Raw genomic sequence first — 16,036 nt, forward strand, 5'->3', positions numbered from 1 at the left:
TCATCTGTGGACTGAACATTGCTATTTCCGTTTGCTGTGGTGATACTACTAAATACTGTATTTTCTTTGAAAAGTGTCACACACACACACACACCCTCAGGAGGAAGTGGGGTGTGGTATCAGAGCAGCACTGGGAAGGCAGAGGTGTTTTGCTACTGATGTACTCAAGAGTGAAAGCCTCTGTTGCCATTTCTTGTTTTTTTCTGTCTCTAATGCAAAATCCACGTTGACTGGCCATTTCACTTTACTAACATGATAAAAGGGCAAGGGAGTAGAGTTCAGGCTCTCAAAACCTCCTTCTTGTGTCCAGCGTGGTGCTTTGTATATAGCAGGTAGGTTAAGCAGATGCTTACTGGGCAATGGCAAAAGGTTGATGTGCATGTTGCTTCTTTCCTTAACCAGTAGTTTAGGTATATAACATAGTTCATTGAGCAAGTTATCATCATTGGTAACTCATTTTCATCGAGGAGATTTCTTTTTTTTTTTAGATTTTATTTATTAATTCATCAGAGACAGAGAGAGAGGCAGAGACACAGGCAGAGGGAGAAGAGGCTCCATGCAGGAAGCCTGATGTGAGACTTGATTCTGGGACTCCAGGATCACGGCCTGGGCCAAAGGCAGGCACTAAACTCCTAGCCACCCAGGGAACCCCCCCCCCGCCTTTTTAAGATTTTATTCATTGGGGAGATTTCTAAGGATACTCTAGGAAAGTCTGAAGTGATTCCACCAAACACTATTGTAAGCATTTCCCATAAATTAATTAATTTAATCCCCATGACAACTCTATGAAATAGATCAATTATTTTCCTTATGTTACGGATATGGAAACATAGACACAAAGAAATGGGGTCATTTGTCTCATACTATGCAATTGTAAAAGCTGGCTTTTATTCCATGCCAGTGTAATTTGCACATCTGTGAGTTCATCCATGTGTCTCCCTCTTCTTTGTCTACTGCCCTGCAAAGGCTGGAGGAAAGTGGACTGTGTGTCCAGGGACTTCAGCTTCACCTTCTCAGTCAAGGTGCTCATTGACCAGAGTGCCCTGGGCCCTGGCTCTGATTGAGGCAGTTGCTTTTCTTCACTGAATATCTAACTGCCAGAAAGAACTCTTACTCTTGTGGAGTAGGAAGATTTCAAAGCATCCTGTGTCTCATGAGAGTCCTGGGTTGACAAGAAGGTGGAATCACAGAGAAAATTGTCTCTTTCCCCCTCAATCTGATTGAGATATAAATGACAACTTAAAATTAGACATACTTAAGGTATATAACTTGGTGATTTGATGTACCTATATATTGTGAAATATGAGCACTATCAAGCTAATTAACATATCCACTTCATAGTTACTTTGTGAGTGTGTGTGTGTGTGTGTGTGTGTGTGTGTGTGTGGTGAAGATCATCTTTTGACACAGGGACAGAGCCTTAAATTAAATTTGCTTCCTACCTGAGGCAGCATCTTTGGACTCAGTAAGAGATTACCCTAACCGAGGTTAGAAAATGGTGCCAAGGAGACCAAGTCCCTCCCAACTTTATGTAAAGCAGCTTTGTTCTAGACCCTGGCCACGTAAATCCCCACTCATCCCAACCTGCCATCTCTAATATCATGAATGACAGAAGCAGGGAGGTGAGATAGCATACACTGGTGACGTCCTGGAGATGTTACCCAGTTCAGCAGCATTGACTTCACTTCCACACAAGAGCTTTTGTTATTCCAGGAAACTTAAACTCCAATTATATTAGCCACTTTTTCATAGCGATGGGGTAGAAAGATCATTAAACCACAGGTACTGACAAAGAGGAACATTATTTTAGTACCTAAGGTAATTAAGCAAGTACACAGCATGGAGGCTGCTGAGAAAGCCCATGCGGATGCTCGTAATAGTCCTTTCTAATTAGGGGCTGGTAAAGCAGATGGAAACCACTCTGTGGGGAAATCTCCATGCTTTCACTTCCTTCCTGACCTAACCTTAAAAGGCATTTTCTAACAAGAAATAATGAACTAGTTTGGGTGGAGATGTTTAGCAACATCCAAGGCTGGAATCCAGGCTCCGCTCTGTGCTAGCTTTCTGAGTAGCTCTCAGCAAGCTACTTACCCACTCAAGCCTCAGGCTTCTTATCTGTAGACTGGAGCTAATTACACCCACCTCGTGGACTTAGAAGACTGAATAATATAAACTATGTAGAGCTCTTTACATACATGTGAATTGTAGAGGACCCAATAAATAACCTCTCGAGGCTACGCTTATAACAAATGGAGAGATATTGGAAGTCAGAGATGGAAAAAAGTCAGCTTGAGGCTGGATTGATGGATATGGCTAAAGTGTTCAAGCAAATAGGCTGGTTTTGTTCACAGTGTCTTAGGCAATGCTGGACAATGGCCGGCCTCCCAGGACTGAGGTGAGTGGGCCCCACCCTGCTTATGGCAGAGAAGAGTGGAGAAACATGCTCCCTGAAAGTCAGCAAATTCTACCCAAAAGAAAGGAGAGGCTAGGCTGGGCAGGTACAATTTATTCTCCTAAAACTTACCCATCAGATAAATCACTCCTCTTTCTGTGGGGAGCAGGGAAGGATTTCTAAATAAGGCAGTACATGAAGGAGGTCCCCAAAAAAATGAGAAGGATTGAGAGACAGCAGTTGTGCTGGAGAGGGTGGAGAGGACAGAGCATTCCAAACAGAGGGACTGGTGTACACAGCCACCAAGATGGATGGTCAAGAGGTCCCCAGCAAATAGAGAAGTCAAGATACGCTAAGAGGCATGCTATGTGGGGAGGACAAGTTGGAGCCAACATAGGAGGCTCTGAAATAACAGATTAAGAAGTCATGATTTAATTCAGCAAGTACCAGGATAGTGTTCTTGAATACTGGTGTAACTTGATCAGAGCTATGCTTTAGTGGACTGTCTGTTCATATCACACATTAAAATTAGTGTCAGAATAGGAACAATGTCATTCCAGGTGTTTTGTTTTCTATATTTTAATATTTATTTTGCTTCTATATTATTTTTGGTTATATTAGTTATATCTGCTGGGATGGCATAACAAAATGCCACAGAGTGGGAGGCTCTCCTAGTTCTGGAGGCCGAATATCTAAGATTAAGGTTGGTTTCTGGTAAGATCTGTCTTCCTGCATGTTGTGGCACCTTCCCACTGTGTCCTCACATCATGAACAGAGAGAAATCACTGGTGTCTCTTCCTCTTCTTATAAGGAGACTATCCTATTGGATTAAGGTCCCACCCTAAGGACCTCATTGAACCTTAGTTACCTCCTAAAGATCCTATCTCCAAATATAGTCACACAGGGGCTTAGAGTCTTAGTGTGTGAATTTGTGGGGGACACAGTTCTGACCCTAACAGTTGGTAGAGGGATGTCTTGTTAATGTTTTCAGGTAGGAGGACAGTACTAGCTCTGTCAACAAATCCCCTTTCTCATTCTTTCTAACAGCTGGTTCAATGTTAGGCTTAGATTCTTCGGTCATTGTAGCACATACTGTAGGAGGGATTTTTTTTTTATTTTTTTTAAACATTTTTATTCATTTATGACAGTCACAGAGAGAGAGAGAGGCAGGGACATAGGCAGAGGGAGAAGCAGGCTCCATGCACCGAGAGCCCGACGTGGGATTCGATCCTGGGTCTCCAGGATCGCGCCCTGGGCCAAAGGCAGGCGCCAAACCGCTGCGCCACCCAGGGATCCCTGTAAGAGGGATTTTTTAAAAAATATTATCTTCAGGTCATGCTTATTATGTTAATTCATCTTTAAGACCATATTTGTGGACAAAAGGCTAATATTTAATCTGATGCTTTTTATTATACTACTTTGTAGAACGGTAAAACACTTTTCATTCTATCGTTCACTATTTGCCATCTTTCTTCTCTGCCCACTGCAAGGCAAGTTATGCTTAATTTATAGGTTATTTTCTACAACAGTCACTTTTACCCAAGAAACATTTCTATCTGTAAAGAAATGCAAATGCTACAGATGTCACTTAATTTGCCTGCATTTGCCTGATGTTTGACTTCTCAAACTTTAGCAGAGCTGACCCAGTTGGATACCACTGAATGCTTTTTGTCTCATTCCCAGGTTGACTGCTGATTCATTTGTGTTCTCTCTTCTACACGTTCGAGGTGTTGATATTTCTGTAAGACCCTCCCTCTGTCACTGAGAAACCTCCTGCTAAATTATCACAATACAAATGCTGTCCACACTTTTGTTTTTAAATAAAGAAGTATGCTCATTCTTACTTCACTTGCTGCGGAGAAAGAGAAGTCTTGGTATTTTTTTTTTAGCTGATGAGAGTTTATAGAACTTGTGTTGCTTTCTATTTCTATGGAACTTCTCTTCTTCAGCTTTTGTTATGTGGTGGCAATCCTGAACATTACTGTGAAAGCATTTGGCAGATTTGAATTGTGGTAGGTGAGTCAGTCTGGGTAAGTGGGTGAGTCAGCACCAAGGGAGTCAAGATCAGAATTCTCAGTTCAGCACTTAATGGTGTATGACCTTAAACATGCTGCTGAGCAATTAAACTTGGCCATCTACCCACATCATAGCTACTTGCTAAAGACAAATGAGATCACACTTAAAGGTGAAAACATTGAGTCATAAGAGTAAAGATTCTCTGCAAATTTAAAGTATGTATTATGATGATATTTTGCAGCTGCGGTAGCAAAAGCAAAGATTGGATGGGCATACTGACAGTCCATCATGATAAGTGCCAGCATCGAGATGACTCTATCAGAGAGTAATAAGTGCTCTAGGAGAGATACATGTGGGGTTTTATGGGAGCTCAGTGGCAGAGCACAGAGGGAGGCCACATAATTCACTCCAGATATGCTCCTAAAAGACTATTTCTACTCTCTTCCTGCCCTTTTTTGGTACAAACTAATAAAGTCAGTAAAGTCCATTGGAAAATAAATCAGGGTTGCAGTAATAATAATAACCAACATTTTTGAGTTTACTGTGTGCCAACCCCGTTCTAAGCACCTCCGTGTATTTGCCCATTCCATCCGCATAGCCCTTCAAGACAAGTAATGGCATTATTACCACTTTCCAAATGAAAAAATAAGTTTGGGAGGCTAAATAATTCCTGCATTTGAGTTCATAATGGCCTCCATTCTTTGTCTATAACAACGCCTGGAGCATTTCCCCTGTAGTGACTTCCTTTACTACTGCCTGCTGCCTAATTGGACCACAGTATACCGTTGCAGGTAAAAGAAATGCATGAAGTCTTATTAAGAGATCATTTCAGAAGCATTGCTTTTGAAAATTAAGTTCCTTAGCTAAAATGCATTGAGCATCTACTACGTATCAGAGGGATTAGCCCTGGAGATGCATGGATGATGAAGGTTTGGTCCCTGCTCTCAGAGCTCACAGCCTTATTTAGAAAGACCAATATGAAGAACTACATCTAATAAAGTATTAAGGGGAAGTCTGGCTGTGTAAGTGCCAGCACCGGATCTCCTCCACATGCCCATGAAGCTGAGTAAAGTGTCCCAAGGGATGTGTTAATAAAAAAAAAAAAAAAAACTCGCTATCACAACTCGGGTCTAGTAAGTAAGGCACCCACATGTACTCACTCTGGAGGGATTTTGCTAGATACATTGCAGAAGAAATCAGAGGAAGTTCTATAGTCCCTCTGAGTCACATCCCTCTTCTGAGTATCTGTGGTACCTCAAGAATTAATCAGGAGAAATCCTGGTGGGGCTCTGCTGTGCCCTCAGGTTTGGATGCCAAGAGCAAAAGACAAAGAGAATGTGAGTGGCAGGATCTCCCCCAATCAGAAATGGGAAATGACAAGCCATGGCAAATAAATATGGCAGGTGCTGTCTCAAAGCCATGCCCAGAAAGCTGTGGGGGACCTGGAGGGCTGAGGGAGGATGCTGAAGGAAGGATGTTGGAGGTGGAGGGAAGAAAGACTTTATAGAGGAGGTAGGGACTGAGCAGGAACTTGAAAGATGAGGAAGTGGGAGTGGGGTGCAGATAGAGGATGGAGTGAGATAGGAGGGCGTTCCAGAGAGAGGGAACAGTATTACTAAAAGCCCAGAGCTGTGAAACAGCTTGTCACTTTGGAGAAACTGCAGTAGTTCTGCACGGTCCTACATCAGATCCTTTGGGCTGCAGCATGGAGATCTGACTGGGAGTGAGAGGTGCCAGGACTGGGTAGAGTGACAGGTAAGCTGCGGCGATGCGGAGTCAAGTTAGGCGAGTGGAGCAGAGAGGGAAGTGGGGAGGAAGGAAGCAAATTGTCTCTGGCACAGGAGGGGAAAGGTGACATCTGCGTGCTGAGCTGAGAGCCATGGTACCAGCTTCTGAGCTAGTGACCTAGAAGGGGCAGATTCGAAAGGCAGGACAGTGAGTTCTGCTTGGACCCGACAGGGTGAGGCTCCTCGGGAGCTGATCAGGAGAGAATTGAATGTGTAATTGTGTTGCTCAGAGGGGAGGTCTATAGAGGGACCTGACCACTGCACTATCCAGAACAGCCTGGCCAGTCAGTCCTATACACACCTTATTTGTTGTAAAGGGTGAGGCCACCATGAATGGCAAGCAAAGAGGAGATTTATGAAATTTGCATTCCACAGACAGAGGGGGGGAGGTATCCCTGATAGATGCTATTACAGTGCATGTATTATTGTAGACAGCAATTCCCCTTTCTATTTTAGTACCCAGGGAAATCCCCCTTCTCCCTTACCATCAAGCTCTGAGCACTGAAGGCCAGCCCACCCAAATATTGCATGTTAATACCACCCTTATAGGCCCTCAACATATGTATACATGTATACGTCCACATAGCTGTGTGTGTTCAACAGGATTGTGGACGTTTACGCTCACAACAGCATCGTATCACAGTGTATGATTCGTGTTGTCCTTGCCGGTGTTAGGTGAGAACATTTCAAAAATATTTGCTAACTGCGCCAGTAAAAAATATTATTGTGTTTTATATTTTAAATAATTTACCTCTTTTTTTATTATTATAGTTTAAATCAAGAGCTGGGTATTAATGGATCCCCAAGGAAAATGCATTATCAAATTCTAATGTTATTTTTCTCTCAGCTATTTTGCTCCAAAATGCAGAAATTTTCACAAGAGCTTAAATAGCAGAGTAAAAGCTATTTATATTTTTGAGGCTCTGACATTTTCCCTTCAGTAAATTGAAGCTTCTCTTGATAACTTTAGATTTTAATTTCATATTTTATTATATGAATTCCCAGTTTCCTACTTTGTATTCTTTCATCTTTACCTTATATGCATTTTATCTATATAACCTCTGAATTTATAGTCCATGCCTTGAAATGCCAATAGCATATCTTAAAATTTTGGTCTTTAAATGATCATATGGTAAAAATGATGGTTTTACTGATGGTTACTGATAATTCTATGAATTTACATCTAGATTTCTGGGATCACTACCACAATCAGGCTATAGTGCAGTTTCATCTTCCCCCCTAAACTTATTTATGCTGTATCCTTATTACACCCTGTCCACTGCCCAAACTACTGCTAACCACGTTTTTGTCATACAGTTTTGTCTTTTCAAGGATGTCATATAAATGCAACTAGGTATCTTGTTTTATTAATTTTTTAAAGATATATTTACTTATGAGAGAGAGAGAAAGCACAAGGTGGGGAGAGGTAGAGAGAGCGGGAGAGAGTCTCAAGCAGACTCCGCACTGAATGCAGAGCCTGATATGGGGCTCAGCCCCATGACCCTGAGATCACAACCTGAGCTAAAAGCAAGAGTTAAGTGCTTAAGCAACTGAACCACCCAGGTGCTCCATATCCTATTTTAATTTGCATTTCCTAAATTGCTCCGCAAGGTTGAACATTTTCCCACATACCTAGTTATTTTTAAAAAATATTTAGTATAACTTGTGTCATTGCCACTTAATTACTTGGGTCATAGGCAGCTTTTGTTTTTGATTGCTTTTACAACTTTGTGTATGCTTATTATGTAAGAATGATACTTAGCTATTGTCCATTGTACTTACCATAGATTTTTTCCCTGTTAAGGCTTTGCCTTTATGTTTTATTACTTTCTTTAAATGTATAAGACTTACAAATAGTAATACCACTTGATCTAGTAATACTGAATACTCTAGTGATCCATTCTGATGCAATATTCCTAAATTTAAAAAAATTTGAAAAAAGGTGCTAATCATAGCACCTTTTCCATATTTGTATTATGGAAAATCTGGAAACAGTCCAAATATGTAACTATAAGACTTTAATAAAGCAGATCATGGAGCTGCCCCTCATTAGAATATCATGTAAGAATTAAAAAGATGCTTACAAAGATGACATACTAATGGACAATTTTTATGATAAAATGTTAAATTAAAAAGCCAATTATAATCTCATAAACACTGTATGAGCATAGCATCTAGGACAAACCCACAAAACCTGTAAATTTTAAAATACTAGAAAAAAAATACTAGAGAAAATGCCTTGAAACAGTAATAGAGATTTGCTTCTGCTGGTGGAAGGAACTATGAAGAGATTTTTTTAACCAATGTTCTGTATTTTCTTTATTTTTCATAGTGATCACATTGCAGTCTATACAGGAGGGGGAAAATGTTCTGAGTAACTCAGGAATCAAATGCTTCCTTTTGACCTAAAAATGCACCCCTGAGCAAACAACATGTTAGGTTCAGCTCACAGATGACAATTCTGTCTTCTAGATGTCAAAATGTCAGATCACGTCACCGTGACTAGACCTTTAAAAAGAGAGGCAGTGGCTTGGCTATCCAACAGATGCATGCATTGGGTAATCTGCCAAAATGTTGATGTGTGAGGGGCTGGGGCAAGCGAATCTGGACGGCTAGTGGGGTAGGAAGTCAGCTAATATCTAAGCAAGGCATGCAGGAGGAGGGGGGCTTCCACTATGACTCTCTCCCATACCGTACCAGAACCCTGGTCACCCTAGAGGTTTCCGTCTACTCCCCAGACAGACTTTCCCAGGTGCACGTTGAGCTGCTGCTGCTAATTCTGAACCCTGCCTGGAAATAGCAGAATGACACATCCGTCACAAAAGGTCACAGTGCTTGTAACTCACGCTTTATGAGTCAATGATCCTTCCAGGCTCAAATCTGAATTAATTACTTACCTTTCCTTGCATTGAGGAAATCTTCAGAGCATCCACACATGGTAAACACTCTCATAAATGAGGATAGTTCTTGGTGATCTTTCCAGATTAGTGCAGAAATATAGGCTTGTCCAGGAGACCTACGTGACCCTGGAAAGGCGGTTCTCTAGGAAATTTTCTCCAGAGAGCTCTCAGTCATTAGCCTAAGAATCCTAAAACTAGGAGGATAATGGGGGCCCCTACAGACACATCTAGAAGTCATGTAACAACTGTTTCAACTGTGTGACTTATACAGAATGTGTTTCAGAGACTAAGAACACCCGGAAAATATGATTGTATAACCATCTCCTTTAATTAAACCTGCTAAACTGTGGGAAATTGAGACTTCCTTAGAATCTGTGAAGTTAATAGCAGTTGTTAAGAGCCCCTAATCTGTCTCGATGGGTTCAAAAAATACCCAAAGACCATGAGCATTTCAGAGAATTAGCGGTCTTTAATGGCTCTGCTGGATTTGAGATTACCGACCCCAGATTTCTAGTTATGCATTGGTGCTCACGTATGGGCTCTTATTATTCTGAGGAGTTGTCTTTCTTTAACAAATGTAGAAAGGACAGCTCATACTTTGTTCTTCTTATCTTTGGCTTACTTAAGAGAGTGAGGAAAATTAGGGAGGAGAAAACAGTTCAAAACGAATCAGAAGAAGCAAAGAAGTAACTTTTTTCACTGGATACCAGATGATAGTTTCAGATTAATGGAACTTCATGGTAAAGTAGGTTTAAAAAAAAAATAAGTGGGGATGGGGGGGTGGTTAGTTGAGGTAAGTGGCCAAACAGCGACAAGGAAGGAATTGTAGATGAAGAATCAGACTGGAATCCTGGAATTTGTTAGCCAATCTGATGATGGTTTTCACCTATATATCTAAGTATGTATAATGACTGGTAATTTGGCTTCTGTGAAGTACTTTACTTATTCTTAGATGATGGAGCATTATTTTATGGTGAGCAATGATTTTTTATGTAGTTTATAATGTTCAAAGGCTTATTATAGGTATAGGTATACATATGTGCCTATGTACATATATATACACACACACACACACATATGTGACTGTGAAGAAAGTAGACCTTTCTGAAATGTCTGAAGTAAACAGTTCAGCTGCTAAATGCTCAGAGCCAACTGCGTCACTCACATAAATAGCCCATGTAAGAATCTTGTGGTGTCATATTTAACTGTTGTGACTAAAATAGACTTACCCTTTCTAAACTCATTTTCTTGTTATTGTGTATTATTTCTTGGGTACCTACTCGAATAATAGATGTTGGAAATTTTTTGCCCCTCTCTCTCTAACTATTAAATGTAATTCCATTAAATTAAGAGTAGAATTATAGTTCTAACTGATGAGGTTGAATAATAGAGACGTCCAGAAAGGCTCTTTCCTTGGCAAGTTAGTCTGTGGTTTGGGGTGAGCCCAGTAATGTCCTTTGCAGAAGGGGAAATAAAAGCATTTGTTCAAATGGATAGTTGAACCATTTGAGCCTCTGGGCTGCTGGTGATAAAGCTCTGGTTAAGTGAGAATGGGATACCAAAAATAATTTATTTTATAGCATTTGTCTTTGGTCACTTTGCAGGGAGCAACCACCATGTCACCATTTCTTCGAATTGGTTTGTCCAACTTTGACTGTGGATCCTGCCAGTCATGTCAAGGAGAGGCTGTTAACCCTTACTGCGCTGTGCTTGTCAAAGAATACGTTGAATCGGGTAAGCTTGAGTGGGTATTCGAGGTGGTGGGGGAAGAGGAAGGTCCTGCTGTGAACTATGAGGCAAGTCCTTCCAGGAACTTCAGAGTCGTCTGGTTCAACCTAATTTTACAAATAGGACTGATGCCCAGCCAAGCCAAGTACTTCCTCAAGGGCATATGAGACAGTGACAGACTCTGAAGGAAACCCAAGTCTCCTACCTCACGTTCCATTTTCCTGAGCTATTTTTCAATATAAGCAAAAGGAACAAAGGGAAGGAGAAATGGGTTGAGGACATGATGTGAGGAGTTAATGGGACTGATAAAATCTACTGGTAAGCTCAAGTAGAACATGGGCTCCATATTGTTAACCTGAGGTGTTTCCAGTGCTTATCGATAAAGTCTTCATAATCTTACAATTAACCCTAAAGACAGCTTATTTCTTCTTTAGGCTAAAATTAGATGAATGTTAAAACAATATGTAATTAGCCATTAGAATCCAAATTTCAGAAAACTTACTTATGTATTTATCAAGACCCTGGATGAGTGAAAGAATAGTCATGTTTTGTCAACTGTAGCTATTTAAAGGCAGTTCATGGTGACAGGGAAAGTGTGACAGATCCCCAAATTCCTTTTCTGGGTTTAGATCATTCAGTTAAAATAATCCTATTCTGCTTGGAGTCTCTCTATGAAGTTTACATCTCAACTTTTTCCCAGTTTCACTACTTTTCTATATTTCCCTACATACCTCTCTTGTTTTAGTAGACATGTTGGAGAGACATGTGATTAACACTGATACAGGTTTGTAGTAACTATAGGAGCCGTTCTAGTTGATTTACACAGAAAGTATTTATGGAGTGCCTAGTGTACAATGGGAGAGGAAAAGTGCACTTTCTTTAGAGTTTCTATTCTAGCAGAGGAAGAGAGGCATGAAACAAACTGGAATATACGGAAATAATGGTAAGTGCTGGGCCGAAAACCAAAGCAGGGCAAAGAGGAGAGAAGGCTTGAGGACAGAGAGGTGTGTGTTATTTCATATAGGGTCATCCTCCAAAGGCCTCTTACGGAGTGGCATTTACAGATGCAGGAAGAACCTGAGTTAGCAGTTGAGAACCTCCAAAGAGGCATTTCCAGCTCCGAATCTGGGGTTTACAAATCCTACCACACTGGCTTTTACTTCCCTTAGAAGACCTGTGCTTTGTGATTGACTCCATTCTTCCAGCCACTGTGAGTGCATCAAAGCTGAGGAGAATGTCTGAATCATCCTGATTTCCTTTCTGCCTGGATTTCTCTCCTGTTCAGTTAAAAGTGAGAATGGCACTTGCTCCCAATCTAAAACGTTTCAAATGTCACAGAAACCTTTGAAGTGTAAAATGTCTGAGTTTTTCAAAGCTGCTTTCGACTTAATGGATCTCCTGGATCCCATTCTCTGTAAACACAGGCCTCACTGACATTTGCCTCCTGAGAGCCTCTTTTTTTTTAAAAAAGATTTTATTTATTTATTCATGAGAGAACAGAGAGAGAGAGGCAGAGACACAGGCAAAGGGAGAAGCAGGCTCCATGCAGGCAACCTGACATGGGACTCGATCCTGGGTCTCCAGGATCACACCCTGGGCTGAAGGCAGGCACTTTAACTGCTGAGTCACTCAGGCGTCCCAGCCTTTTATTATTTTTTTTTTTTTTAATTTCTTCTTCTTTTGGTCTTGCCTTTGAACTTGGTCTGATCAGCTATGTGGATCAAGAGACCTTGTCAGAAAGAAGACTTTGTTTTTCCAAAAGGTTAGCCTGCAGAGTTTGGAGATTTGGGTTTTTGATTTTGTTTTGGTTTTGTTCTGAAAAGAAATCACTCTGCACATTACAATTCAAGTACTACTTCTACAGAATTTATGGTTTTTTCGATTTTTTTAAATTGAGTTATAGTTGACATACAATGTTATATTCATTTCATATGTGACATGACAAATCTATACATTATGCTTTGCTCACCACAAGTATACCTATCATCTGTTACATTGCATCACTATTACAGTACCATCGACTACTTATTCATTCCAGAAGTGGAAGCCTGGACCTCCCACTGCCCTTCACCCATTTTGCCCATCCCCCCACCCCACCCTTCTAGAAACCATCAGTTTGTTCTCTATATAGGTCTAATTCTGTTTTTTGTGTATTTATTCATTTGGTTTTCTTAGATTCCACATATGAGTAAAAACTCATGGAGTATTTGTCTTTCTTAAACTGACATTTCACTTAGCATAAAACCTTCTAGACCATCTATGTTGTTACAAATGACATGATCTCATCCCTTTTATGGCTGTGTAATATTTTGGGGTGTGTGTGTGTATAGATAGATACAGATGTATATATATATATATATATATATATATATATATATATATATATATATATATATATATAAAACAAAGGTTGTTTCCACATCTTGGCTATTGTAAATAATGCTGCAATAAATGTAGAAGCGCATGTATCTTTTCAAATTAGTGTTCTTGTTCTCATTGGCTAAATACCCAGCAGTGGAAGAACTAGATCATATGATACTTCTATTTTTAAATTTTGGGAAGCCTCCATACTATTTTCCACAGTGGCCGTACCAACTTTTAAAAATGTATGAGTCTTGGAAGTCTTAGACTGCATTTTCCATAATAAATCAACAGAACACGGACAAACAGGGCAGAGTGCTGTCAGTCTGGCAGCTTTGGGAAATGATAAAACTCACTGCAAGTAGAGAGGATCATGAGTTCCAGTCTTCTTTTAAGGTGGTTACAAACCTAGTGAATGAGAGGGTGAGAAGAGGCTTACTGCAGGCATGTCAGTCTCTTGCAGAGTAGTGGAGAAAGGTTACAGTTATAAGAAACTCCTGTTTACTTCCTGTCTGTGGAAGTAAAATGTTACTACGGTTGTTAGAATTGCTGTTGGCATTTTTTAAAAGTCCAGTTTCCAGCTAAAAATTTTTTTAAGCAAGCCATAAAAACTTTCTCCTCCCTCTTCCACCCTTAACATTGTTAGAGTTTATCCCTTTAATAACCAGGTTTATCTAAAATTCGAAGTTTCTGTTTATCCAAGTGCTTATATACCTCCCAAATGACAATTTAGCAAATCGTAGGTGCGTGTTCTGCTTTGGCATTGTGCATCAGGGAGAAGGGGCCATCAGGAGTTGGAACTGCTTTGTTTCCATGCTTAAATGGATTTTTCCCTTTTGCTTTACCAACATCCCTGAATTGCTAAATCTGCCACTTAGTGTGCTTATTGTCACAAGAAACCAACACTCAAATACAGCTGCAGTTTGCTGCTCCTGAAATGATTAAAGAATAAATATTACAGAAAATCCAGTGGGGATGAAAGCTCTGCCAACACCACTTAATTCCATTAGCAAATTCTTTTCCAATCACTTGGTGGTTCGGAAGAGGTTTTCCTTACACTTTATCACCCTGACCAGACTTCTGGATCCCCTGCCTGCCTGCCTTTCCTCACTTGTAGGTCTTTAGCCTGCTTCTCTGATCCCATGGATTAAGATCACTCTTTTTAGTTGTTACTTGTTAGTTTTTGTGTAGGGTGCATGGTGCATGTAAAAATATATCCTCACTTGAGATTTAGAGAAAGAAATAATGGCTTATTATGTTTTAAAGTATTTTACCTCACAGTGCATTTATTTATGTCAAATGGAAAATAAATTTAATGTCTTTTTAAAGGAGCATTCACTATAAGCCTTAAATTATGCTACAGAGTCTTTCCGATGAACACACAGTGGTAGTCTATCAAGTTTTTTTTAACCAGATGACAGTGAAATTAGTTATGTGTCCACCCTTTGTAGATCATCAAAGGAAGATCCCCAAAGGCAAAAAAGTGTATGATATGTAAAGAATGGGACTTAGTCACTCTGCCCTCCCAAATATAGCAGCTAGGCCCTGATGTCTTTCTATTTGCTCCAAGTGAAGCAACTAACTGTTGAATAGGAAAAGAACATTGCCCGTCCAAGACATTATCATATTTTTGTTACTTAAACTAAGAGATTGACTTCTAAGTTTCAATATATCACCTTGCATGTAGACCTCAGGACTATCTCATCCCCTCCTATATTGTCTCTAATTGTTTTACGTGTTTGTTTTGTTTTTGTTTTTTTTTTTGACTTTCCAATGGAATTATATATCCTAGAGAACAGAGGGAGCAGGTGCCGCTGTCAAGTCTAATTATTTTCCTGATTTGGCTAAAGGAGTAATGAGAACATATCTTTCTGTTCCTAGAGAATGGGCAGATGTATATCCAGAAGAAACCAACTATGTACCCACCCTGGGACAGCACTTTTGATGCTCACATCAACAAGGGAAGAGTAATGCAGATCATTGTGAAGGGCAAGAACGTGGACCTGATATCTGAAACTACTGTGGAGCTCTCCTCTCTGGCAGAGCGATGTCGGAAGAACAATGGGAAGGCAGAGATATGGGTAAATATCCAGCCTGTGAGTTTCTTTTAAAGTGTTCACACTATTAAGTGGTAAGCACCAGGCTCACTGAAGACTAATGCATAGTTTCAGTGTCATCCTGAAATTATGACACACCAGTCATGGGTAAACAGATTCCCTACCACTTACTCACTGATGACTTGATAATGACAATGACCATCCATTGTAGACTATAGACATATTCAAATATCTTGATTCCTGTGAAAGGTGAAGGAGGTCTCTTAGGCTCTGAAGAACTATTATTGATTTATAAGTATAAAAGTAAGCTCAGAAATATCACAAATTCCCCTTAACTTGGGAACCTAATTGTTGTCTATTTGTTGAGATACAGTATCTATGTGATCTCTTGATAAGATAGATTAGATAAGGTGATAGATATGAGAGAGGACCAGCTACATCCACGTGAGGCTTGGTCTTCTCCCTCCATACTTTGCCAAGCCCTATTAATTTTTTTAGCCATAATGTATTCACTTAGCTCCCTTTGTACTAAGCAGTACACCATACACAATCTGTGTTGCCACAGTTTTTGAAAACTTAGGTTATAACTGTTTGGGTAGTGAATGTTTAGAAATGTTAAAGAGTGAGATAAAAGCATAAAAAATTCTCATGAAAACTTCTGGGATCCACAAAATGAAAAACAAAACAGTAACAAACACCAGTAAAAACTGTTTTTTAAATGATCTAACACCCAGAAAATGTTTTCAAATGCTTTATCATCTATGCAAAAGGGAAGAATTTTACCTTTTTCCATCT

The 16,036-nt window shown here is 40.0% G+C and overlaps 1 protein-coding gene and 1 long non-coding RNA gene across 10 annotated transcripts in view; one reads left to right on the forward strand and one right to left on the reverse strand.

Moving 5' to 3' along the window:
- PRKCQ (protein kinase C theta) overlaps positions 1-16,036 on the forward strand; it is a 174,201-nt gene that overhangs the window by 40,003 nt on the left and 118,162 nt on the right. For 3 of the 4 annotated variants that reach the window (XM_077897291.1, XM_077897292.1, XM_077897295.1), the window contains 2 exons: positions 10,700-10,829; positions 15,066-15,265. In XM_077897291.1, coding sequence (XP_077753417.1) covers positions 10,712-10,829; positions 15,066-15,265 — 318 coding nt within the window. In that variant the 5' untranslated portion in view covers positions 10,700-10,711. Of the gene's footprint in view, positions 1-6,146; positions 6,164-10,699; positions 10,830-15,065; positions 15,266-16,036 lie in introns of those variants that run through there. The other variant, XM_077897294.1, reaches the window with a different exon arrangement.
- LOC144313882 (uncharacterized) overlaps positions 1-16,036 on the reverse strand; it is a 62,399-nt gene that overhangs the window by 28,677 nt on the left and 17,686 nt on the right. For 4 of the 6 annotated variants that reach the window (XR_013379525.1, XR_013379526.1, XR_013379523.1 and 1 more), the window contains one exon: positions 13,541-13,592. This is a non-coding gene — a long non-coding RNA (uncharacterized LOC144313882). Of the gene's footprint in view, positions 1-13,540; positions 13,593-15,412; positions 15,482-16,036 lie in introns of all 6 variants that reach the window. The other 2 variants (XR_013379527.1, XR_013379524.1) reach the window with 1 other exon arrangement.

Source organism: Canis aureus, chromosome 5 (assembly GCF_053574225.1).
Source record: "Canis aureus isolate CA01 chromosome 5, VMU_Caureus_v.1.0, whole genome shotgun sequence".
Classification (NCBI taxonomy): Eukaryota; Metazoa; Chordata; class Mammalia; order Carnivora; family Canidae; genus Canis; species Canis aureus.